This window comes from Callithrix jacchus, chromosome 22, assembly GCF_049354715.1.
Source record: "Callithrix jacchus isolate 240 chromosome 22, calJac240_pri, whole genome shotgun sequence".
Classification (NCBI taxonomy): Eukaryota; Metazoa; Chordata; class Mammalia; order Primates; family Cebidae; genus Callithrix; species Callithrix jacchus.
In genome coordinates this window covers 10,322,034-10,348,527 of record NC_133523.1, presented here as the reverse complement: position 1 = coordinate 10,348,527, position 26,494 = coordinate 10,322,034, and the positions used below count along the sequence as shown (strand labels likewise).

Here is a 26,494-nt window from a genome sequence, read left to right as displayed (position 1 = left end):
CCTGACCTCAAGCGATCCACCCACCTCGGCCTTTGAGCAAGTGATTTAATCTCTCTGTGCCTCAGTTTCCTCATTTGCAAATTGGGAGTCCTGGTGGCACAGTATCGCTGGAATAATGTGTTCATTTGTCCGGGCGCAGTGGCTTATGCCTGTGAGCTCTGGGAGGCCAAGGGAGGAGGATTGCTTGAGCCCAGGGAGTCGAGGCTACAGTGAGTCATGAACTGCCTTCCAGCCTGGGCAAGACCAATCTTGTTGTGGGGTGGGGGGAAAAGAATCAGTTTGTGTCAAGTATTCATCATGGTACCAGGCACATGTCGATATTTGGTGCCTAAGGTAAGCTCTTGGCTCTATAGGCTCTCCAGGGAGCATCTTTGAACGAAGATGTGAAAAGAAAGAAGTCGGCCCGGTGAGGTGGCTCATGCCTGTAATTCCAGCACTTTGGGAGGCCGAGATGGGCAGATCACCTGAGGTCAGGAGTTCAAGGCCAGCCTGACCAACATGGCGAAACCCCATCTGTACTAAAAAAAATAGAAAATTAGCTGGGCGTGGTGGTGCATGCCCGTAATCCCAGCTACTAGGGAGGCTAAGGCTGAAGAATTGCTTGAACCCAAGAGGAGAAAGTTGTGGTGAGCCGAGATCCTGCCACTGCACTCCAGCCTGGGTAACAAGAGCAAAACTCCATCTCAAAAAAAGAAAAGAAAAGAGGCCGGGCGCAGTGGCTCACGGCTATAATCCCAGCACTTTTGGAGGCCAGGCGGGTGGATCACAAGGTCAAGAAATTGAGACCATCCTGGTCAACAAGGTGAAACCCCGTCTCTACTAAAAATACAAAAATCAGCTGGGCATGGTGGTGTGCGTCTATAGTCCCAGCTACTCGGGAGACTGAGGCAGGAGAATTGCTTGAACCCAGGAGGCGGAGGTTGCGGTGAGCCGAGATCGTGCCACTGCACTCCAGCCTGGGTAGAAAGAAGTCGGGAAAAACAATGTTCCAGGGAGGGGCACAGCAGGGACAAAGACCCTGAGATAAGCAGAGGCTCGGGCGTGTCACGGGGGTTGAACAAAGTGGAATGTGATGAGATACACGAGATACAAGATAGTCTGATCACTGGGGGTGAGTTTTTCAGAGCTCCTGGACTGTGAGGAGGAACATTGTGGGAAATGAGATGGCCCAGGGCAAGGAGTTGACAAGTGCTCAGAGGATCCACAAGTGCTCAGGTGACCCACTTGTCACAGGCAGGTCAGCTTGGTGGGTAAATCAGGGAGGGCTCCTTGGAGGAGGAGGCACAGAGGGGCCCAACCTCTTTTTTTTTTTTTTTTTTTTAAACAATATCTTCATAACAGCTGAGTACCATGGCTCATGCCTGTAATTCTTTGAGGGGCCGAGGCAAGTGAATTGCTTGAGCCCCGGAGTTTGAGACCAGCCTGGCCAACATGGGGAAATGCGTTGCTACTAAAAATACAAAAATTAGCTGGGTGTGTTGGTGCATGCCTGTCATCTCAGTTTCTCAGGAGGCTGAGGCGGGAGGATCACCTGAGCTCAGCAAGGTTGAGGCTGCAGTAAGCCATGATTGTACCACTGCACTCCAGAGTGAGACTCTTTCTCAGAAAACAAAATATATAAAATATTCTCATAGCCTTCGGAGGCCCAACCTCTCTGCTGTCTACTGAGGCCACTGGTTTGGTTTTTACTAGAGTAGAAATCCGTGTGCTGTAGCCGAAGGGCAGGGGAGAAGGGAGGCAGGCTTCCCCTCATGCTGGCGAAGGTGGGTGCGGCAGGCAAAGGCCTGGAGATCCCACAAAATCCCCCCACTCCCACCCCCCCACCTGGCAAAGCCATCTCGGGGTATCCATGAACAAAGGAGAAACCTGGTGCTGGGGGGTTCTCCCCACAGCTTTGACATTCCTCTCTCTTGTTCAAAGTGTCTTCCAATGAAAGCAGTTTAAATTCTTTGTGAAAGGTTTGGAAAGTACAGAAAAATCTAGAACAGGCTGGGCTCGGTGGCTCACACCTGTAATCCCAGCACATTGGGAGGCTGAGGCAGGTGGATCACCTGAGGTCAGAGGTTCGAGACTAGAGTGACCAATATGGTGAAACCCCATCTCTACTAAAAATATCAAAATGAGCCAGGCATGGTGGTGCGGTCCTGTAGTCTCAGTACCAGGGAGGCCGAGACAGGAGAATTGCTTGAACTCAGAAGGCGGAGGTTGCAGTGAGCCAAGATCGCACCACTGCACTCCAGCCTGGCTGCCAGAGCTAGACTCCAACTCAAAAAACAAAGAAAAATCTAGAACAAACAAAACCCTTGTAAACCCACCACTACCCAAGTATAGCTGCCATCAAAGCTGCTGCTTTGCTTCTGATTTTTTTTTTTAAGAGATAGAGTCTTTCTTTGTTGTCCAGGCGGATCTTGAATTCCCACTGTCATACGATCTTCCTGCCTCAGCTTCCCAAAGTACCAGATTTTTTTTTTTTTTTTTGAGACAGGGTTTTGCCCTGTCACCCAGGCTGAAGTGCAGTGGTGCAATCACAGCTCACTGCAGCCTCGACACCCCTGGCCTCAGGTGATCCTCCCACCTCCCACCTCAGCCTCCCTAATAACCACAGGTACACACGACCATGCCTGGCTGATTTTTGTATTTTTGGTAGAGACCATGTTTTGCCATGTTGGCCAGGGTCTCAAGCTCCTGACCTCAAGGGATCCACTCACCTCAGCCTCCCAAAGTGCTGGGAGTACAAATGGGAGCTGCCACACCCGGCCTAAATTGAAAAAATAAACGTTTTTAGGCCGGGCATGGTGGCTCACGCCTGTAATCCCAGCACTTTGGGAGGCCAAGGTGGGCGGATCTTCCCACCTTATTATTTTTACTGTTTTTACTAAGATGGGGTCTCACTGTGTTGCCCAGGCTGTTCTCAAGCTCCTGGACTCAAGTGATTCTTCCACGTCAGCCTCCTGAGTAGCTGGGGTTACAGGCGTGTACCTCCACACCCAACTTTTTCTGGTTTTATTGAAGTATACTTAATATGCAAAAAAATGCACCCATTTAATGTATACATTTTTGAGTCTGGTGCTTCAGTTCCTTCATCTGGAGTTGCAAAAGCAGCCATAGACAATACGGAAATGAACGACGACGGCCAAGTTTCAATAAAACTTTATTTGCTACCCTGAAATTTCAATTTCACATACTTTCATGAGTCCCAAATTAAATTACTCTTTCCCATCCATTAAAAAAATGTGAAAGCAGTCCGGGTACGGTGGCTCACGCCTATAATCCCAGCACTTTGGGAGGCTGAGGCAGGTGGATCATGAGATCAAGAGATCGAGACCATCCTGGTCAACAAGGTGAAACCTCGTCTCTACTAAAAATAGAAAAATTAGCTGGGCATGGTGGCGCGTGCCTGTAGTCCCAGCTACTCGGGAGGCTGAGGCAGGAGAATTGCTTGAACCCAGAAGGCGGAGGTTGCGGTGAGCCGAGATCGCGCCATTGCACTCCAGTCTGGGTAACAACAGTGAAACTCCGTCTCAAAAAAAAAAAAAAATGTGAAAGCAGCACCCACAGGCCGAAGCTCCCCACCCTGTGCTCTCTGCTGTCAGTGCCACCCCCACCCCATCTAATTCCTTGCAATCCACCTTCCAGAAATTCAGAAACTTATTTAGACATTGGAGTGTCCTTGAAAAATATGCCTTGTGCGTGTTTAATTTCCTTAAATGGTGTTGTGCTTCAGAGAAACAAAAATCTCTTTCTGTTTCTTATTTCTTCCCCTCCCTACACTATTTTCGAACACTCCACACTGATGTTTGTAAATCTGGTTTGTCACTTTTTATTTTCTTTCCTTTTTTTTTTCTTTTTCTTTTTTGAGACGGAGTATTGCTCTGTAGCCCAGGCTGGAGTGCAGTGGCACAATCTCCGCTCACTGCAACCTCCACCTCCCAGGTTCAATCAATTCTCCTGCACCAGCCTCCTGAGTAGCTGGGATTAGAGGCACTTGCCACCACCCCCACCTACTTTTTGTATTTTTAGTAGAAATGGGGTTTCACCATATTGGCCAGGCTGGTCAGGAACTCCTGACCTCATGATCTGCCTGCCTCAGCTTCCCAAAGTGCTGAGATTACAGGCGTGAGCCACAGCACCCGCTTACCGTCTCACCTAACCCACTCATGGTGGGTACCTGGCTACTTTCAATTTCTGGCCACCATGAACAATGCTAGAGTCATCCTCACACATCCCCTCCTGTGGGACTGCCTGTTCCTGGAGGATGTGCAGCTTCAAGTTCTGTCTCATCCTCTCCAAAAAAAGCTCTCCCTGTCCACACTGCCAACACCATGCTCAGGTTCAAGGTGTCCATTTTCTCATATCCTCACCAACATATGGCTTTATCTGTCTTTCTGATTTTTCTTTTTTTTTTTTTTTTCCGTATTTGAGACAGAGTCTCGTTCTGTCGCCCAGGCTGTGCAGTGGCACCATCTCGGCTCACTGCAACCTCCGCCTCCCGGGTTCAAGAGATTCCTCCTGCCTCAGCCTCTCTAGTAGCTGGGATTACAGGTGTCCACCACCATACCTGGCTAATTATTTTTAGTAGAGACGGGGTGTCACCATGTTGGCGAGGCTGGTCTCGAACTCATGACCTCGTGATCTTCCCTCCTTGGCCTCCCAAACGGCTGCAATCACAGGCGTGAGCCACTGAGCCCAGCCCCATCTTTACCATTTTTTTTTAACCTATCTGATAGCGACTACATAATGGTATCTCCTTACTGTTATGTTTGTTTTTTGAGACAGGGTCTCATCGTGTCACCCAGGCTGGAGTGCAGTGGCACAGTCATGGTTCACTGCAGCCTCAACCTCTTGGGCTCAGGTGATCCTCCCACCTCAGCCGCCTTAGTAGCTGAGACTGAAGGCCTGCGTCACCACATTTGGGTAATTTTTTGTAGAGACGGAGTCTTGCTGTGTTGCCCAGGCTGGTCTCGAATTCCTGAGTTGAAGTGATCACCTCAGCCTTCCTAAGTGCTGGGATTACAGACATGAGTCTTGGAACTCAGCCCTCCTTCCTGTTTTCATTGGCATATCTCTGATAGGCAGTGAGATATGGCTTCTGCGTGTGAGCCTAATAAGCTTCCTCTGTAAGTCATTTACTTGCAGCCTTTGTCCATTTTTCCTCTGAGCAGTTTTTAGAAGTTCCTGGTATCTTGCAGAATCAAGACAGGCAAACTAGGGCCTATGGGCCAGATACAACCTGACACCTGTTTTTCTATCACCCAGAGCTAAGAATGATTTTTATATTTTTTTAAATGGTTGAACGATTTTAAAAGTATATTTTGGGCCAAGTGCAGTGGCACACACCTGTAATGCCAGCACTTTGGGAGGCCAAGGCAGAAGGATCGCCTGAGGCCAGGAGTTTGAGACCAGTCTGGGCAATATAGTGAGACCCCATCTCTACAAAAAAATTAAAAATTAGCTTGGCATGGTGGCACACATGTGTAGTCCCAGCTACTCAGGCTGAGGCAGGAGGGTTTCTTGAGCCCAGAATTTTGTGTGTCTGTGAAGATGGGATTCCACCATGTTTCCCACGATTTTGAGGCTACATCAAGCTATGATCGAACTCCAACCTGGGCAACCGAAGTTGCCTAAAGTAGACCGGGCACAGTGGATCCCGCTTATAATCCCAGCACTTTGGGAGGCCCAGGTGGGCGGATCACCTGAGGTCCGGAGTTTGAGGCCAGCCTGGCCAACATGGTGAAACCTGTCTCTACAACAATACAAAAATTAGCCAGGCGTGGTGGCGGGCCCCTGTAGTTCCAGCTACTCCAGAGGCTGAGGCAGAGAAACGCTTGAACCCGGGAGGCAGAGGTTGCACTCTAGCCTGGGTGACAAGATTGAGACTTCGTCACAAAAAAAAAAAAAAAAATTGCCGGAAGTCCTGCCTGCTTCTCTGTTGGGGCAGAATGGGCTTTGGGTGCTGCTTCTCTGTTGGGGCAGAATGGGCTTTGGGTGCTGCTCTAGTTTATTTATTGGTATTTTTTTCCACATTAAAAAAAAAATAGAGACAGAGTCTCACCCTGTCTCAAAAAAAAATGTCTTGGCATGAACAAGATTATGTGAAATTCAGACTTACCGGATACAGCCACATGGAATCATTCACATACTGTCTGTGACCAGTTTTGCGTTAGAACTGTGCCAGAGTTGAGCAGTTACATTTGACATGACCAGGAATGTCTGCTATCTAGCCCTTTCCGGAAAGTTTCCTGACCCCGTTCTAGAAGATTATCCCTTGCCTGTGCAAATCTTCGGCACCACCCTCCACACCCATGAGGATCTTAAAGGCCTTTGTTTTTGTTTTTGTTTTTGAGATGGAGCCTTGCTCTGTCATCCAGGCTGGAGTGCAATGGCACAATCTCAGCTCACTGCAACCTCCGCCTTCCAGGTTCCTGTGATTCTCCTGCCTCACCCTCCCAAGTAGCTGGCATTACAGGTATTCGCCACCACACCCGGCTAATTTTTGTATTTTCAGTAGAGACTGGGTTTCACTGTGTTGGCCAGGCTGGTCTCGAACTCCTTACCTCATGTGATCTGCCCACCTTGGCCTCCCAAAGTGCTGGGATTACAGGCGCGAGCCACCGCACCCGGCCAGAAGTCTTCATTTTGGGTATAGTCGAGACTATTGTGTTCTGCATTTATGGATTATGCTTGGAGGAATTTTTAAAAGAATCTTAACTAGGCATATTGACTCATACCTGTAATCTCAGCACTTTGGTGGGAAAATTGCTTGAGTCTCGGAGTTCAGGGCCAGCCTACGCAACATAGTAAGACCCTCATCTCTACAAAATACAGAAGTTAGCCAGGCATGATGTTGCATGCCTGTAATCCCAGCTACTTGGGAGGCTGAAGTGGGAGGATTGCTTGAGCCCAGGGGTTAGAAGCTGTAGTGAGCTGTGATCATGGAGCTGCACTCCAGCCCGGACAACAGAGTGAGACCCTGTGACTGACTGAATGAATGAATGAACCCCCTTCCTGAGTCCCTGATACTCTGCTACATTATACCCCTTTAGCTTTGTAGTTGTACTTTCATCTTAATCTTTCACAATTTTTTTTTTGAGGCAGTCTCCCTCTGTTGTCAGGCTGGAATACTGTGGTGCAATCTTGGCTCACTGCAAACTTTGACTCCCAGGTTCAAGCGATTCTCCTGCCTCCGCCTCCCGAGTAGCTAGGATTACAGATACAAGCAACCATGCCCAGCTAATTTTTATATTTTTAGTCGAGATGGGGTTTCACCATGTTGGCCAGGATGGTCTTGATCTCCTAACCTTGTGATCTGCCCGCCTCGGCCTCCCAAAGTGCTGGGATTACAGCCGTGAGCCATCACACCCGGCCCACAATTTCTTTCTTGTGTATAGTATGAGATAGAGATCCAGCTTGACTTTTCTCAGTAAAGTAAGCTGCTTCTCCCAAAACCACACCACTGAATCCACCCTTTCCCACTGACTTGTAGAAACCCCTTCTGTCTTACCCTCAGTGCCCTAAGATTGGAGCCTGTTCTGGGCTGTCTTCTCCGTCCCATTGGTCCATTTGTTAATGCAAAAATGCCCTCCTGTTCTGATGGTTGTGGCTTTGAAATACGTTTTGCTCTCTCACAGACTGACTGTTCCCTTGCTCTTGTTTTGTAAAATTGTCTTAGCTCATCACTGGACTTTAGTTCTTTTGTGTAAATTTTGGTGTCAGCTGGCCCCATTCCCCAGTGGGATAACAATAATTTAAGTATGATCAATTTTATTATTACTTGTTGTTACTCTAGCATTCTATGTCTAACCTTGAACTCCTTAGACTGGAAGGAGCCATCCCAGGTTTTGAAGTCACTTCCTGGCTGGGCGCGGTGGCTCACACCTGTAATCCTAGCACTTTGGGAGGCCAAGGTGGGTGGATCACCTGAGGTCAGCAGTTCAAGACCAGCCTGGCCATCATGGTGAAACCCCGTCTTTTTAAAAAAAGAAAAGAAAAAGAAATGAAGTCACTTCCTGCATTTCTTTTGAGGCAGAATGGGCTTTAATTTTACTCTCGTTTCTTTGGTTTTATTTTTTTCACTTTTCTCTTTTTTTTGAGTTCGAGTCTCAGTCTTTCACCCAGGCTGGAGTGCAGTGGTGTGATCTCAGCTCACTGTAACCTCTACCTCCTGGGTTCAAGCAATTCTTCTGCCTCAGCCTCCCTAGTAGCTGGGATTGCAGGCACACGCCACCACACCCAGCTAATTTTTGTATTTTTAGTAGAGCCAAGGTTTCACCATGTTGACCAGGCTGGTCTCAAACCCTCAGCTCAGGTGATCCGCCTGCCTCTGCCTCCCAAAGTGCTGGGCTTACAGGTGTGAACCAGCGCACCGGCCCTTTTTATTTTTTTTTTTAAGACAGGGGTTCCACTCAGTCCCCCAGGCTGGAGTACAGCAGTGTTACCATAGTTCAGTGTAACCTCCAACTCTTGAGCTTAAGTGATCCTCTCATCTCAGCCATGTATAGTCCCAAGTAGCCGCAGGCACACTCCACTACACCTGGCTAAAAATTTTTTAAAATTTAAAAATTTTTAAATTTTTTGTAGAGATGGAGCCTTGCTATATTGCCTAGGCTGGTCTTAAACTCCTAGTCTCAAGTGATCCTCCTGCCTCAGCCTCTCAAATTTTTTCACTTTTTAAACTATTGTGGTAACATACATACAACATAAAATTTACCATCAGGCCGGGCGTGGTGGCTCACGCCTGTAATCCCAACAATTTGGGAGGCTGAGGCGTGTGGATCACCAGAGGTGAGGAGTTCGAGACCAGCCTGGCCAACATGGCAAAACCCCATCTCTACTAAAAATACAAAATTAGCCTGGTGTGGTGGCACACACCTGTAATCCCAGCTACTCTGCAGGCTGAGGCGGGAGAATCGCTTGAACTCAGGAGGCTGAGGTTGCGGTGAGCCGAGGTCCTGCCGTTGCCCTCCAGCCTGGGCAGTAGAGCAAGACTTTATCTCAAAAAAAAAAAAAAAACCAACTTACCCTGCTAGCCATTTTTGAATATATCATTCAGTGACATTAAGTACATTTGAGTCATTTTTTTTTCTTGTTTTTTTGAGACGGAGTTTCGCTCTTGTTACCCAGGCTGGAGTGCAATGGCGCGATCTCGGCTCACCGCAACCTCCGCCTCCTGGGTTCAAGCGATTCTCCCGCCTCAGTCTCCTGAGTAGCTGGGATTACAGGCACGCACCACCATGCCCAGCTAATTTTTTGTATTTTTAGTAGAGACGGGGTTTCACCATGCTGACCAGGATGGTCTCGATCTCTTGACCTTGTGATCCACCCGCCTCGGCCTCCCAAAGTGCTGGGATTACAGGCGTGAGCCACCACGCCCGGCTGTGTTTTGTTTCTCTTATGTTTTTTAAGAACAGGATCTCTCTATGTTGCCCAAGCTGGTCTCACACTCCTGGGCTCAAGTGATCCTTTCACCTCAGCCTCCCAAAGTCCTGGGATTACAGGTGTGAGCCGCGCAACTGTCACCCCCATCCATCTTTAGGACTTACTCATCTTTCCAAACTGAAACTCCGGCCCCATTAAACACTCACTTCCCATTCCCCTTCCCCAGTCCCTGGCACCCACTGTTCTATTTTCTGTCTGTTTAAATCTGACCACTCTAGGGCCATGCGCAGTGGCTCACACCTGTAATCCCAGCACTTTGGGAGGCTGAGGCAGGCAGATCACCTGAGGTCAGGAGTTCGAGATCAGCCTGGCCAACATGGTAAAACCCTGTCTCTACTAAAAATACAAAATTTATTTTGTATGGTGGGCACCTAAAATCCCAGCTATTCAGGAGGATCCCTTGAACCCAGGAGGCAGAGGTTGCAGTGAGCCAAGATCGCACCACTGCACTCCAGCCTGATCGAAGGAGTGAGAGTCTGTAGCTAATAATAATAATAATAATAAATCTTGACGACTCTAGGGACCTCGCGTGAATGGAATCATGCAGTGTTTTTGTCTCTTTTGCATCTGGCTTCCTTCACTTAGCACGTTACTCCACCTCATTTTATGGCTTCCCCAGGATTTCTTTTTTTTTTCTTTTTTTTTGTTTTTTAAACAGGGTTTTACCATATTGGCCAGGCTGGTCTTAAACAAGCGTGAGCCACCACTCCCAGCCCATCTGATTTTTTTTTTAAAGAGGCAGGGTCTTGCTCTGTTGCCAGGCTGAATTTGGCATGGTCTCTGCTCACTGCAGCCTCCACCTCCTGGGTTGAAGTAATTCTCCTGCCTCAGCCTCCCACATAGCTGGGACTATAGGTGTTCACCACCACACCCGGCTAATTTTTGTGTTTTTAGTAGAGACAGGGTTTCACCATGTTGGCCAGGCTGGTCTGAAACTACTGATCCACCCGCCTTGGCCTCCCAAATTGCTGCGATGACAGGCATGAGCCACCACTCCCAGCCAGAGCTTACGTTTAGAGCTCACTCAGGCTGAAGCCAGGAATATCCACAGGGTTGTCCCTGTCCCTGACTAGCTGTTGGGCAGGCACCAAACTGAGGTTGGAAGTGCATTCTGCCACCTGCTCAAGGGGTGACCTTGGCAGCTCTGTGCCTCAGTTTCCTCATTCATAATAATCCAACTTCCCTCTGAGGTCCAGGAAGACTAGATGTGGTAACACGAAAATCAGCCCTTGGACAGCACCCAGCCTGGGGTGTGTGACCCACAGTGTGGTTGTTTGGCTTTTAGCAGACACCTCATTTCCTGTCCCTCCAGACCTCCCACAAGTTCCTGTTGAATCATCCTCATCACCCCCAGGGTCCGAGGTAGCCTCCCTGACAGAGCCTGAGAAGACCCCAGGCTGGGTGCCCAACCAGGACACCGCCCACAGGGAGCCCACCAGGCAAGCAGCCTCCCGAGAGTCTGAGGAGGTCAGGGGCGCCGGTAAGTGGTGGGTGGCCACCAAGAGGGACGGGGCACCTGAATGACTTCAACTTGGAGTGTGACCTTGAAGGGTTCTCACAACACCACTTCTGTCCTCCCCTCCAGGCGGGCCTCTGGCAGGCGTGCAATCTATCATGAAACAGAAAGAGGAGATTGCAGACCACACGACCCACCAGAGGAGCCTCCAGTTCATGGGGATCAATGGCGGGTGAGAGGAGAAGATTCCCCCCCACTCCACACTTCCCACCCCTTCTTCCATTCATCCACACACAAGAGCCTCCTAATTTCCTCGTTCCGAGCCCCTTACTTTGGTTAATTCGTTTAATCAAACCACAATGGAGAGATGAGAAAACTGAGGCATGAGGAGGCTGAGCGCGTTGCTGGAGCTCCCTTGGTATCCCAGGGGTCGGCCTGGGGTGGCCTGGCTCAACTGCTCAGGGTGTAACTACTGCACTGCACTATCCCACGGAAGGTGCCGGACTCCGCTTCCTGCCCTGACAGAGCTCCTGGTCCAGTGGGGAGCTGGGCGCTGATGGGGAGTTGGAGCCACTTATCAGCTTGTGGTTGGAGCTGTGAGGGGGACACTAAGGTGGTACAGGGGCCTCAAGAAAGACACAGGTCGCCGGGCACGGTGGCTCACGCCTATAATCCCAGCACTTTGGGAGGCCGAGGCGGGTGGATCACGAGGTCAAGAGATTGAGACCATCCTGGTCAACATGGTGAAACCCCATCTCTACTAAAAATACAAAAAATTAGCTGGGCATGGTGGCGCGTGCCTGTAATCCCAGCTACTCAGGAGGCTGAGGCAGGAGAATTGCCTGAACCCAGGAGGCGGAGGTTGCTGTGAGCCAAGATCGCGCCATGGCACTCCAGCCTGGATAACAACAGTGAAACTCCATCTCAAAAAAAAAAAAGAATGAAAGACACAGGTGACAGGTGGCCCTAGGGGGGTTCCAGAAGGAGGAGACGCAGGTGCTGCAGGAGAAGTAGAAGCCAGCAAGGTAAAGAGAGGGCATGGGGAGGGCTCTCCTGGCAAGGCACAGTGTGGATAAAGGCTCAGAGGCGGGAAAGCAGACATGAGAAGCAGGAGGTGCAGGAAGTGATAGTTGGTTTGGGGCCTTGAATGCCGAGCCTAGAAGCTTGATTAAGTTTTGTCCAGAGGCAGCAAGAAACAGGAGAGAGCCCTGTTTTCAGTGGGATGAGAGTGTGAATCACCTGTGTTAAAAGGGCTAGAGGGACCAGGCGCGATGCCTCACGTCTGTAATCCCAGCAGTTTGGGAGGCCTAGGCAGACGATTCATTTGAGCTCAGGAGTTCAAGACCAGCCTGGCCAACATCATGAAACCCCATCTTCACTAAAAATACAAAAAAAATAGCTGGGTGTGGTGGGCACAGTTCCAGCTACTTGGGAGGTGGAGGCAGGAGAATCGCTTAACCCAGGAGGCAGAGGTTGCAGTGAACATAGATCTCACCATTGCACTCCAGCCTGGGCAACAGAGCAAGACTCCATCTCAAAAAAAAAAAAAAAAAAAGGCTAGAGGTCGTATGCAATGGCTCACACCTGTAATCCCAGCACTCAGGGAGGCTAAGACAGGTGGATCACCTGAGCTCAGGAGTTCGAGACCAGTCTGGCCAACATGGCAAAACACCGTCTCTACTAAAAAATACAAAAATTAGCCAAGCACAGTGGTTTAAGCGGTAGTCCCAGCTCCTCTGGAGGCTGAAGCAGGAGAATTGCTTGAACCCAGGAGGCAAAGGTTGCAGTGAGCTGAGATTGCACCACTGGGCAATAGCCTGGGCAACAGAGTCAGACCCGATCTTAAGACGGGGGTGGGTGGCCGGGCGTCGTGGCTCATGCCTGTAATCTCAGCACTCTGGGAGGCTGAGGTGAGTCGATCACTTGAGGCCAGGAGTTTGAGATCAGCCTGACCAAATAATGAAAGCTTGTCTCTATTAAAAATAAAAACAGCTGTGCATGGTGGTGGGCGCCTATAATCCCAGCTACCCAGGAGGCTGAAGCAGGAGAATTGCTTGAACCCGGGAGATGGAGGTTGCAGTGAGCTGAGATCGCGCCACTGGACTCCAGCCTGGGCAACAGAGTGAGACTCGATCTCAAAAAAACAAAAAGCAGGGGGTGGTATTCTAGAAATGTCAAAGAGCCGCAAGTGAAAAGTGCCCCTCACCCCGAGCATGCTCACAACCACTGCTAGCGTTCCCTGAGCGCTTGCTGTAGACCACGTCCTGGCAGCCCTGAAATACCAATACTGCCATTGAACAGAAGGGGAAGCTGATGCCCACAGAGGTCAGGTAGCCAGATCCTTGCCCTCCCTTCCTGCCATTTCTCATCCCGTCTGCAGCGTCTCCCCGCCCTGCTTGTTCCTCCCCAGGTATGAGTCGTCATCCGAGGACTCCAGCACCACAGAGAACATCTCAGACAATGACAGCTCAGAGAACGAGGCCCCAGAGCCGGGGGAGAGGGTTCCGAGTGTGGCCGAAGCCTCCCAGCTCAGGCCTGCAGGGACGGCAGTGGCCAAGACCAGCCGGCAGGAGTGCCAACTGTCTCGAGAATCTCAGCACATACCTCCAGTAGGGGGGGCGTCAGGATCAAATATGGAGGAGGAGATCAGGTCAGTTTTGTGGGTGGGAGGGATTTACGCAGGGCCAGGGGTGGATGACCTCTACCTTGAACCCCACCATTCAAGCCCTTTGAAGGACCCTCCTATCAGTCATGCTCACTTTAGTCTGAATTAGTGAACAATCAGTTGCTCCTTCTGGGCATGTGAAGTTCTGGAGGCTTTGCTAAAGGCCCTGGTGGAAGTATTTTGGGCTGCCGGGGTTAGGATTTAGGGGGCCAGCCCACGTTTATCCTGAAGTTACCCACCTACTTTGGGATGTTCCCTCTACTCGCCTGTCCTGTTTATGTCTCTTTTTTATTTCCCTGGTGAAAAAATTTGCCCTTGGGAAATATTTTCCATTTGCCAGTGGGCATTTAGAATAAACTTTGGCTTGTGTGCCCATTCTCCCTTGGGGGTCTGTGTGTTCCCCACATCTGCCTTTTGGGGTGCAATGTAAATGTGTGTCCCGGGTGAAGGAGGGTCTGAGATGCCACCATTCAGGTGACCCTAGGGTGGGTGACATGGTGCAGAATGTCAAGTCCCTTCCCAGGCACCAGAGTGGGATATGAGGATTTGGAGGGAGAACGCAGGGGGCTGGGGGTTACTTAGTCCCCCGCTTGTCTATTCCTGGCAGGATGGAGCTAAGCCCCGACCTCATCTCAGCCTGCTTGGCCCTGGAAAAGTACCTGGACAATCCCAACGCCCTCACAGAGCGGGAGCTGGTACGGTCTGGCCCTGGGCCCACCCTGGACCCCTACTCCCACCACACCCGTGGCCTCTCCTCATCCTCAGTGACTTCCTGCTCCTGCCTAGTGGGGACTCTAAGACCCAAGCCCAAAGCTTGGAGGCGGGTGGTGCTGGAGTCATGGGCCTCGGAGAGAGGCCAGAGAGATAGGGAGAGGCTGGAGGATGACCGTCACTGGCCGAACCTGGCCCGGGGTTCCTGTTCTTACTGGGAGCTTCCAGAGAGGGACATCCAGATTTCCCTTTTTGGGAATCTACACTTGACTCTGGAGATTATAACCAGGGCCAGGCGCAGTCCCTGTCAATCCCAGTGCTTTGGGAGGTCAAGGCAGGAAGATTGCTTGAGGTCAGGAGTTCAAGACCAGCCTGGGCAACATAGTGAGACCCCATCTCTACAAACAAAATCTTTTTTTTTTTTTTTGAGATGGAGTTTCGCTGTTGTTACCCAGACTGGAGTGCAATGGCACGATCTCGGCTCATCGCCACCTCCGCCTCCTGGGTTCAAGCAATTCTCCTGCCTCAGCCTCCTGAGTAGCTGGGACTACAGGCACACACCATATTGTATTTTTAGTAGAGACGGGGTTTCACCTTGTTAACCAGGATGGTCTCAATCTCTTGACCTCGTGATCCACCCACCTCGGCCTCCCAAAGTACTGGGATTATAGGCGTGAGCCACTGCGCCCGGCCAACAAACAAATTTTTTTTGTTTTTTGAGATGGAGTCTCACTCTGTCGCCCAGTCTGGAGTGCAGTGGTGCGATCTCAGCTCACTGCAACCTCTGCCTCCCAGGTTCATGCAAGTCTCCTGCCTCAGCCTCCCAAGTAGCTGGGACTACTAGCACGCCTGGCTAATTTTTTATATTTTGAGTAGAGATGGGGTTTTACCATGTTGCCCAGGCTGGTCTCCAACTCGTGACCTCAAGTGATCTACCCACTGCAGCCTCCCAAAGTGCTGGGATTACAGGCGTGAACCACTGCATCCAACCTCTACAAATTTTTTTAAAAATTAGCCAGGCATAGTGGTGCTTGCCTGTAGTCCCAGCTACTTGGGAGGTGGAGATGGGAAGATGGCTGGAGCCTAGGAGGGTGAGGCTGCCATGAGCCCTGATCATGTCACTGTACTCCAGCCTGGGCAACAGAGCAGACCCCACCATTAAAAAAAAAAGGGGGGGGTAGCAGGCACAGTGGCTTATGCCTATAATCCCAGCACTTTGGGAGACTGAGGCTGGTGGATCACCTGAGGTCAAGAGTTCAAGACTAGCCTAGCCAAAACATGACAAAATTCTATCTCTACTGAACATACAAAAATTAGCCGGGCGTGGTGGCAGGTGGGTGAAGTCCAGCTACGCGGTAAACTGAGGCAGGAGAATTGCTTGAACCCAAGGTGGAGGTTGCAGTGAGCTGAGATCATGCCACTGTACTCCAGCCCTGGCAACAAGAGCAAAATTCTATCTCAAAAATTAAAAAAAAAAAAGCCAGGCATGGTGGCTCGTGCTTGTAATCTCAGCACTTTAGGAGGCTGAGGTGGGTAGATTACTAGGTCAGGAGATCAAGACCATCCTGGCCAACATGGTGAAACTCCATCTCTATTAAAAATACAAAAAAATTAGCTGGGTGTGGTGGTGGAAACCTGTAATCCCAGCTACTCGAGAGGCTGAGGCAGGAGAATCGCGTGAAATCAGAGGTTGCAGTGAGCTGAGATCGCGCCACTGCATTCCAGCCTGGCAACGGAGTGAGAATCCATCTCAAAAAAGAGAGAGAGAGAAATTATATCCAGGGAGGAGGTGCCCACACCTTCCTCGGGGGAACATGTTGGGGATTGCAGAGTCCGCACCCCACTCTGAGGGTCTTATTGGGACAGGGATGTCTACACTTCCCTCTGGGAGTGTCTGCACTTCCCTTGAGAGCCTTTTCCAGGACAAGGGCACCACACTTTGCTCCAGGGGGCCTGTTGGGGTTGTGGGGATATCCCAGTGGGCCTCCCCGCCCTCACACCCTTCCCCCCAACTCGCATGCAGAAAGTGGCCTACACCACGGTGCTGCAGGAGTGGCTGCGCCTGGCCTGCCGCAGTGACGCACACCCCGAGCTTGTGCGGCGGCACCTGGTCACGTTCCGGGCCATGTCTGGGCGGCTGCTGGACTACGTGGTCAACATCGCTGACAGCAATGGCAACACGGCGCTGCACTACTCCGTGTCCCACGCCAACTTCCCGGTGGTGCAGCAGCTGCTGGACAGCGGTGAGCCCTGCGGGGAGGACAAGGCTCCAAACCAGCTGCTGTCCGCCATCCCCAGCCTGATAGGGAAGCCACTGCCCTCCCTGTCTGATGGAGGAGGAAGATGATGGGGGAGGTGTGGCCTTCTCAGTATAATAGAGGGAACACCTCTCCCAGTCTGACATGGGAGATACCACCTTCCAATAGGATGTGGAGGGACACCTGTTTTCCAGTCTGATAGAGGAGACACCATCTTCCCAGATCCATGAGGGGGTATATGATGGCCCTCCCAGTCTGACGGAGGAGATGCTGCCTTCCCAGTTTGATGGGGGAGATGTGACTCCCAGTTTGATATGGGAGATGCCATCTTGAGAGTCTGATAGAGGGGACACCACCCTCCCAGGCTGATGGAGGAGACACACCTGCCAAGCCTAATGAAGGAGACATCATCTTCCCAGTTCATTGTCGGGGGGAGGTGGCCCTCCCAGTCTGATAGAGGAGATGCTGTCTTCCCAGTCTAATGGTGGAGACACCGCCCTCCCAGTCTAATGAGTGAGACATCACCTTCCCAGTCTAACAAGGGAGACATGACTCTTCCTAGTCTGATAGCAGAGACTCCACCCTCCTGGTCTTATAGGAGAGATGCTGTCCTCCCAGTCTAGTGGAGGAGACACTGCCCTTCCCAGTCTGGTGGAGGAGGCACAGGTCCTACCTTTAGCCAGTGTAATGGAAAAGGAAGAAGTGATCTTAGGGAAAACACGTGGCCCTCCAGCATCCCCAGACACACCTGCAGGATGGAGGTGACATCCCTGGAGCCCTTCTAAGAGAAGGATGCAGCCTCAAGTCTGGGGCTTGGAAGGAAGACGTGGTCCTCAGTTAGGCAGGAAGAAACTTGCCCTTCTGTTGGGGAGACGGCCTCCCAGGCTGATGAAGGACGCAGGGCCCACAGTCTGATGGGGGAGACATGGGCCAGTCTGAGGGTAAATGGCTGTTCCAAATTAATGGGGGAGACCCAGTTTCTGTTCTCAGCCCTAAATACAGATGCCCAGCATCAGGAGCCCCAAATCTGATGGAAGAGGGATCGTCTCCAACTTTAGGAGCCCCTGGTCTAGTGGGGTGACCCAGTGGAGATGGAGGCCTCTGGGCAGAATAGGGTCCTCTGTCTGAGGAAAGGGAGGGATGGGGCATGCTAGACTGATGGAGATGTGATACCCACGTTCCTTGGGGTGGTCCACCAGCAGAGATGCCTGGTCTGAGGGTTCATACCACCCCTCTAGGTGTCTGCAAGGTGGATAAACAGAACCGTGCTGGCTACAGCCCAATTATGCTCACTGCCCTGGCCACCCTGAAGACCCAGGATGACATCGAAACTGTCCTTCAGCTCTTCCGGCTTGGCGACGTCAATGCCAAAGCCAGCCAGGTAGGGTCCCTCAGCGGCTGCAGACCCAGGCGGCTCTTCCTGCTTTATGGCATCCCAGCTGGGTGCCAGGCCCAAACCCAGGTGGTCTAGCTCCAGAGCCCTGCTCTTCATGGCCAGGCTGCCTCTGACACAGGCCCTTCTTGTGGAAACTGGAAGGAGTGGAGGATATTTGGGTCCTTACCTTTCTTAATATGACCCTGTCCTACATCCTGCTGGACAGTTCATTGAACAGCAGCTGGGTTCCCCGGGCTGGACACTGGGGACTCAAATGGCGAATAAGCAGGCATGGTCTCAAGCTCACTAACTAGCTAGTGCTTTGAGACCTACGCATTTCAGGGAGCACCAGGACTGAAGCCAGTATGGACTCAAGGGCTACAGGAAGCCACCAGGGGAGTTTAAGCAGGGAAGTGGCATGCGCTGATCCCTGGTTTGAGAGCTCCCTTCGGCTGTGTGTTGGAAAGCAGAAACAGATGACTGTGGAGGTGACTGGGGCCTATGGACAGGTGTCTGGGCAAAAGAGCAAGGAAGGCCAGGTGCCGTAGCTCACACCTGTAATTTCAGCACTTTGGGAGGACAAGGCGGGCGGATCACCTGAGGTTGGGAGTTCGAGACCAGCTTGACCAACAAGGAGAAACCCCGTCTCTACTAAAAATACAAACTTAGCCAGGCGTGGTGGCGCATGCCTGTAATCCCAGCTACTCAGGAGGCTGAGGCAGGAGAATTGCTTGAACCTGGGAGGTAGAGGTTGCGGTGAGCTGAGATCCTGCCACGGCACTCCAGCCCGGGCAACAAGAGCGAAACTCCGTCTCAAACATAAAGAAAATTAGAAAAAGAGCAGGGAAGCGGGGACCAGGTGGGGACAGTGAGGAGGAGGAGGAGGATTGGCAACAGCCTGAAGACAGCAAGGGAACAAAACAGGGAGCGGTGATGAGCCGTAACAGGCACGACCTGCTTTATCTTTATTGATTTAATTTTGCTTTGATTTCCAAGAAATTTTTTTTAGTGGCTTAATTTTCAAAAAATGAAGGCCAGGCACTGTGGCTCATGCCTGTAATCACAGCACTGTGGGAGGCTGAGTTGGGCAGATCACTTGAGGTCAGGAGTTCAAGACCAGCCTGGCTAACATGGTGAAACCCTGTCTTTACTAAAAAATTAAAAAATTAGCTGGGCATGGTGGCACCTGCCTGTAATCCCAGCTACTCAGGAGGCGGCAGGAAAATCACTTGAACCTGGGAGGTAGAGGTTGCAGTGAGCTGAGATCACACCACTACACCCCAGCCTGGGCAACAGAGTGAGATTCTGTCTCAAAAAAAAAAAAAGGTGAGGCTTGGCAAGGTGGCTAATGCCTGTAATCCCAGCACTTTGGGAGAACAAGACAGGAGAATTGCTTGAGGTCAGGAGTTTGAGACCAGCCTGGGCAGGATAGGGAGACCCCCCCCCCCAACCCTCTATTAAAAAAGAAAGAAGGTGAAATTCACAAAACCTAAGATTAACCCCTTTATTTCTAACTTTTTTTTGAGACAGGGTCTCACTTTGTCACCCAGGCTAGAGTGCAGTGGCATCGTCACAGCTCACTGTGGCCTTGACCTTCTGTGCTCAAGCAGTCCCCCCACCTCGGCCTCCCAAAGTGCTAGGATTACTGGCCTGAGCCACAGCGCCCAAAACTAACCCTTTCAAAGTGAACAGTTTGCCTGGGCAACATGGAAAACCCTATCTATATAAAAAACACAAAAATAAGCCAGGCACTGTGGCTCATGCCTATAATCCCAGCTACTCAGGCTGAGGTGGGAAGATCACCTGAGCCTGGGGAAGTCGAGGCTGCCGTGAGCTGCGATCGTGCCACTGCACTGCAACCCGGGCAACACAGCAAGACCCTGTCTGTAAAACAAAACAATACCAAAAACACTGCTGGCATAAAATACATTCACCCTGTTGTGCAACCAGCACCTCTAATTCCAGAACATTCTCATCACCCCCAAAGGAAACCTGTATCCGTTAGTAGTCATTCATTATTTCTCCCCCTGTCCCTGCTTCTCCTAGCCCCTCACAACTACTCTTCTGCTTTCTGTCTCTATGGATTTATTACTCCCCCACTGGTGAGAAGGGTTGTTTGAGATTCAGAAGGAGACCAGCAAGTTGAGGGTACATTTCACCATCAGAGTATGTGGGAGCTACAACCGGTTCTAAAGCAAGGGTGTCCTGCCCTGGGGCCTGCATGAGCCATAATCCTGTTCCTTGCCCTCCCCAGGCCGGACAGACAGCCCTGATGCTGGCAGTCAGCCACGGGCGGGTGGACGTGGTCAGAGCCCTGCTGGCCTGCGAGGCGGACGTCAACGTGCAAGACGATGATGGCTCCACGGCCCTCATGTGTGCCTGTGAGCACGGCCACAAGGAGATCACGGGGCTGCTGCTGGCCGTGCCCAGCTGTGACATCTCACTCACGGATCGGGTGAGTCTCCAACCAGGTGCACCCCTGGGAGGGTGGCAGGACAGTGTGGGGACATCATTCACAGCACGGATACTTTGCAGGACGGGAGCACAGCTCTGATGGTGGCCTTGGACGCAGGTCAGAGTGAGATTGCGTCCATGCTGTATTCCCGCATGAACATCAAGTGCTCGGTGAGTCTCAACCCGGCAGGGCGGCCGCGCGGCGGGCAGGGCTCTGAGAGGAGACAGATTTGTTTTTGTTTTGAGACAGGGTCTTTTTTTTTTTTGAGACGGAGTTTTGCTCTTCTTGCCCAGGCTGGAGTGCAATGGCATGATCTCTGCTCACTGCAATCTCCGCCTCCCTGGTTCAAATGATTCTCCTGCCTCAGCCTCCCGAGTAGCTGGGATTACAGGCAGGCGCCACCACACTTGGCTAATTTTGTACTTTTAGTAGAGGCGGGGTTTATCCATCAGGCTGGTCTCAAACTCCCAACCTCAGGTGATCCCCCCACTTCAGCCTCCCAAAGTGCTGGGACTACAGGTGTGAGCCACTGCGCCCAGCGAGACAGGGTCTTACTCCGTCATCAAGGCTGGAATGCGGCGGCACAATTATAGTTCACTGCAGCCTCCACTTCCTGGGCTCAAGTGATCCTCCCACATCGGCCTCCTGAGTAGCTGGGACCACAGGTGCGTGCCACCATACCTGGCTGAATTCTGCTTTGTTTTGTTTTCAGACAGAGTCTCACTCTATCACCTAGGCTGGGTGCAGTGGTGCAGTTTCCACAGGTTCAAGCGATTCTCCTGCCTCATCCTCCAGAATAGCTGGGATTATAGCTGCACACCACCATGCCCGGCTAATTTTTGTATTTTTAGTAAAGATAGGGTTTCACCAGGCTGAAGTTAGCCAGGCTGGTCTTGAACTCCTGAGCTCAAGTGATCTGCCCACCTCTACCTCCCAAAGTGCTGGGATTACAGGCATGAGCCACCGCTCCTGGCCATTTTTTTCTCTCTTTTGTAGAGATGGACGTCTCACTATGTTGCCCAGGCTGGGCTTGAACTCCTGGGCTCAAGCCATGCTTCCTCCTCGGCCTCTGAAAGCGCTGGGATTACAGGGGTCAGCCACTGTCCCTGGCCAGAGGGGACAGAGGCTTATGAAGAGCTGATTGTGCATGGGGTTCATGCTGAGGGCTTCATGGTCAGCTGTTTGCTGAGCCCTCATGGTGCCCCAGTGAGGAAATTAATCACAGAGAAGCTGCACGGTCATAGGTGGCATAAGTTTTCGCGCCTGGGTCTGTCTGGTTCCAAATGCACGTCTTAGTCACCATTCACTCATTTGAAAACTATTTATTGAGCACCGGCTATGTGTTAGACCCAGTTCTAGGCAGTCCCCAGGGGTCATAGCACTGATCAAAACAGAAAACAGTATCCACCCACATGGAGGGGGCATTCTGGTAAGAGACACAGTCAGGCCGGGCGTGGTGGCTCACTCCTGTCATCCCAACACTCTGGGGGGCTGTGCACCTGTAGTCCCAGCTACTCGGGAGGCTGAGGCAGGAGAATAGCTTGATCCCTGGAGGCAGAGGTTACAGTAAGCAAAAGATCATGCCACTGCACTCCAGCCTGGGTGACACAGAGAGACTCTGTCTCAAAAAAAACAAGGGAGGTGGGATGGCGAGTGGTGGGGAGGCTGTTGGAGGCCCTCAGAGAAGAGATGACATTTGAGTCAACACCTGGAGAAGTCAAGGAGTGAATCACGTGGTCTTCCAGGCAGCAGGAGCAGGCAGTGCAAAGGCCCTGAGGCAGGAATGTGCCTGATGTGTTTAAGGAGCATTCAGGCCAGATGTAGTGACTCACGCCTGTAATCCCAGTACTTTGGGCGGCCGAGGCAGGTGGATCACCTGAGGCCGGGAGTTCAAGGCCAGCCTGGCCAAATGGTAAAACCCTATCTCTATTAAAAAATACAAAAATTAGGCCAGGTGCAGTGGCTCATGCCTATAATCCCAGCACTTTGGGAGGCTGAGGCGGGTGGATCACGAGGTCAAGAGATCGAGACCATCCTGGTCAACAAGGTGAAACCCCGTCTCTACTAAAAATACAAAAATTAGCTGGGCATGGTGGTAGATGCCTGTAGTCCGAGCTACTCGGGAGGCTGAGGCAGGAGAATTGCCTGAACCCAGGAGGCGGAAGTTGCGGTGAGCTGAGATCGTGCCATTGCACTCCAGCCTGGGTAACAACAGCGAAACTCCGTCTCAAAAAAAAAAAAAATTATTTGGGCATGATGGTGGGCACATGTAATCCAAGCTACTCGGGAGGCTAGGGCAGGAGGATCACCTGAGCCCAGGTGGTGGAGGCTGCAGTGAGCTATGATTGGACCACTACACTCCAGCCTGGCAACAGAGCAAGACCCTGTCTTAAAAAAAAAAAAAAGGCCGGGCATAGTGGCTCATGCCTGTAATCCCAGCACTTTGGGAGTCCAGCCAGGCGGATCACCTGAGGTCAGGAGTTTGAGACCAGCCTAGCCAACATAGCAAAACCCTGTCTCTACTAAAAATATTAGCCAGGCATATGACAGGCGCCTGTAATCCCAGCTACTCAGGAGGCTGAGGCAGGAGAATCACTTGAACCTAGGAGGTGGAGGTTGCAGTGAGCCGAGATTGCACCATTGTACTCCAGCCTGGGCAACAAGAGTGAAAGTCTACCTAAAAAAAAAAAAAGGGAAAGGAAAAAAAAAGCCAAAGTCCTCTGCAAAACCCACCAAGCCCTATACAGCCACCCTCACCTTCCCCATTCCTGCTTCTCTCCCGCTCCACCCACACTGGCCTTATTGCCACGCCCCCTCTGCACTTACCCCAGGGCCTTTGCACGTGCTGTTTCCACTGCCTGGAATTCCCTTCCCAGCTGGCTGGCCCCTTGATGCCATTCACAGCCAGCTGAGACTTCCCCCTCCCTGACCAGCCACTGTCCACTCTCATTCCCTTCCATCCCTCACCCCCATGAAGCTCCTTGGCCCCAGTCACGAGTTTGCTTCTTCAAAATGGTGCCCCCAGATCGCCGCCTCCTTGGGGCCAGGGGCCATGCCTCCCTCCCACTCACCCACCACATCTACCAGGCCAGCCACCACATCGGCGCCTCGGGGAATTGGCAAGGATCCCAAACGAAAAGAATGCTGCTTCTCCTTTCAGTTTGCCCCGATGTCGGATGACGAGAGCCCTGCATCGTCCTCGGCAGAAGAGTAGCCGTGAGGGAGGCCACACGCTGACCTCCCCTGGGGCCAACCATCCCTTGTCCCCGTCTCCTCCTTGTTCCCGTTCATCCCTGACCCACCCCACTCCCGCTCCCCAGGGCCCACGGCTCAAAGGCAAGCACATTTTCCCTCTGCTTCCCTGGGGGAGCCCGACAGCCACAGGACTCCAGCTCCAAGCGGGTTTTCTTGGCTCCCCGGTTCAAAGCAGCCGCAGCGCAGACCGAAGCGAAATTCTTGTATACATTGGCGCCAGTGCCGATGCTGGGGTGTGGGTTTTATGAAGAACATTGAGAACAATCAGCTGGTAATTATGGATGGAGGAAGAGGGAACAGAAAAAAATATTGTATTTTTGAATCCTGTTGCAGAAGCGGGGGGCGGGAGTCTTATGATTTGTTGCCAGATTTGAAAGTCACTGGAACTTGCCTCTTTTCATTTTAATGCTAAGTGTTCTTTCACTCCGGCTGGGGCTCACCCTTCATCCCACACATTTAATTGTCTGATGTATTGTTAGGTCCACTGCCTCCCAGACGGCTTTGTTAGGGGAATTTTCTTCTGATGGCTTCAGAAGACAGATTTTGTCCCTGTCACCTCTGTCTTTTTATCCTCATTCAAATGGAGGGACTCAGGACAGGCTCTGTGACTTATAGGGAACCAATTCACAATGAGAAATTACGGGCCAGGCATAGTGGCTCACGTCTGTAATCCCAGCACTTTGGAAAGCCAAGGCAGGAGCTTGAGCTTGAGCCCAGAAGTTCAAGACCAGCCTGAGCAACACAGAAAGACCCATTTCTACAAGAAATGTACAAGTTAGCTGGGTGTGGTGGTGCACGCCTGTAATCCCAGCTACTTGGGAGGCTGAGCCCTGAGGTCAAGGCTGCAGGGAGCTATGATCACATCACTGCATTTCAGCCTGGGCCACATGGCGAGATCCTGTCTCAAGGAAAAAAAAAAAAGAGCAAGAGAGAAATTACTCAGAAACCCATCCCTTCCCCACATGGAAGCCTTGGCAAAGGTTAATTTTCCTAGAAAATCCTTCAGACCTGGAGATGCAGGAAAGGGATCTGGCTCTCAGGTTGGCTTCTGCATCCCCCCACCCTGCCAGGCCCCAGACTGGTCACAGGGCCATCCTGTTCCTCCCCGGGGCTCCAGAATTTCTCTCCTCAAAGGAAAGACAACAGGGCATGCGCTTGTTGGCAAAGCACAGGGCCAGCTCCCAAAAACCCCATGTGTGCACGATTAAAAGTTGGCTGTCCCCAGGCCTCTCGGCGCAAACTTAAAGAGACAGGGCTTTGCTGCAAACCAAACATGGGCCAGCTGGGTTTTTTAACAACCCAGAGACTTTCCGGAGCTGCCTGGACCAGAGCCTGCGGGAAACGGGGCTTGCCAGAGACACTCACAGTTTCCTTCATGGCCTGCTCTGTCCCTTAAGAATCTCCACATCATTTTCTTTCTTGTGCCTTTTCCTTGGTGAGCAAGAGAAAGGGAAGGGTTCCAAGCCTCTAAAAATGTGCCTTGTGATCAGGAGTGTGCTCCAAACCAAATATGTGTGCTGCCCTTTGGAGGCCAGTGAGCTCAGCCTCCACGGCTTTAAAGCCAAATTTCAGCAAGAGAGTGCAGAGAGCTCGCGGGTTCATGAAAAAAAGCAAAGCACTGGTTTCTCTCCTTAGAAAAGTAGGTTTCTTGGCTCAATGTAGATTGGCTTGCTTTGATTTTTAGTGAAGGGAATGTACATAAAACAAAACAGGGCTTGGCTGGTCAAAAGAGACAAGCAGATGGCAGGATGGATGGAGGATGGATGGATGGATGGATGGAGGATGAATGGATGGATGGATGGATGATGGATGGATGGATGGATGGAGGATGAATAGATGGATGGATGGATGGATGGATGGAGAATGAATGGATGGATGGATGGAGGATGAATGGATGGATGGAGAATGGATGGATGGATGGAGGATGAATGGATGGATGGAGAATGAATGGATGGATGGATGGAGGATGGATGGATGGATGGAGGATGGATGGATGGATGATGGATGGATGGAGGATGAGTGGATGGATGGAGGATGGATGGATGGATGGATGATGAATGGATGATGGATGGATGAGTGGATGATGGATGGATGGATGGATGGAGGATGAATGGATGGATGGAGAATGAATGGATGGATGGATGGAGGATGGATGGATGGATGGAGGATGGATGGATGGATGATGGATGGATGGAGGATGAGTGGATGGATGGAGGATGGATGGATGGATGGATGATGAATGGATGATGGATGGATGAGTGGATGATGGATGGATGATGGATGGATGGATGGAGAATGGATGGATGGATGGAGAATGAATGGATGGATGGATGGATGATGGATGGATGAATGGATGATGGATGGATGGATGGATGATGGATGGATGAATGGATGATGGATGGATGATGGATGGATGGATGGATGGATGATGGATGGATGAATGGATGATGGATGGATGATGGATGGATGGATGGATGAATGGATGGATGGAGAATGGATGGATGGATGGAGAATGAATGGATGGTTGGGTGGATGGAGGATGGATGGATGGATGGATGGACGGACAGTTGGATGGTGTTTGCATGTAAATTGCAGAGAAAACAAAACCAAAGCTGATTGAGAACCATTGCTGGTGTCTGAGGGGGAAGGGGCAGCTTTGAGAAGCGGTACAAGAGTCCTATGCCTGTGCCTCCAGCCCTGGAGCCAGCCAGCACATTTATTTTAAGCTCCTAGAAGCAACTCCTGGGCCGAGAAATGTGTGACCCCTGAGATGGGTCCATGCGTCTCTGCACTTCCTTCTCTCCGTGGGCTACAGGGATCCTGCCGTGTGCCCATTCTCTTCTCACGCATCTCTGTGAGCTTTAATTTCACTTTCTGATCACGG

The 26,494-nt window shown here is 51.3% G+C and overlaps 1 protein-coding gene across 3 annotated transcripts in view; it reads left to right on the top strand.

Annotated features, from left to right (window-relative positions):
• The window catches only part of KANK2 (KN motif and ankyrin repeat domains 2), a 33,447-nt gene extending 9,414 nt beyond the window's left edge, over nucleotides 1–24,033 (top strand). For all 3 annotated transcript variants that reach the window (XM_017967812.4, XM_035287012.3, XM_035287011.3), the window contains 9 exons: nucleotides 10,748–10,915; nucleotides 11,021–11,123; nucleotides 13,302–13,541; nucleotides 14,164–14,251; nucleotides 16,291–16,510; nucleotides 17,764–17,906; nucleotides 20,155–20,355; nucleotides 20,436–20,525; nucleotides 23,516–24,033. In XM_017967812.4, coding sequence (XP_017823301.3) covers nucleotides 10,748–10,915; nucleotides 11,021–11,123; nucleotides 13,302–13,541; nucleotides 14,164–14,251; nucleotides 16,291–16,510; nucleotides 17,764–17,906; nucleotides 20,155–20,355; nucleotides 20,436–20,525; nucleotides 23,516–23,569 — 1,307 coding nt within the window. In that variant the 3' untranslated portion in view covers nucleotides 23,570–24,033. The remainder of the gene's footprint in view (nucleotides 1–10,747; nucleotides 10,916–11,020; nucleotides 11,124–13,301; nucleotides 13,542–14,163; nucleotides 14,252–16,290; nucleotides 16,511–17,763; nucleotides 17,907–20,154; nucleotides 20,356–20,435; nucleotides 20,526–23,515) is intronic.
• The last annotated feature ends 2,461 nt before the right edge of the window (nucleotides 24,034–26,494 follow it).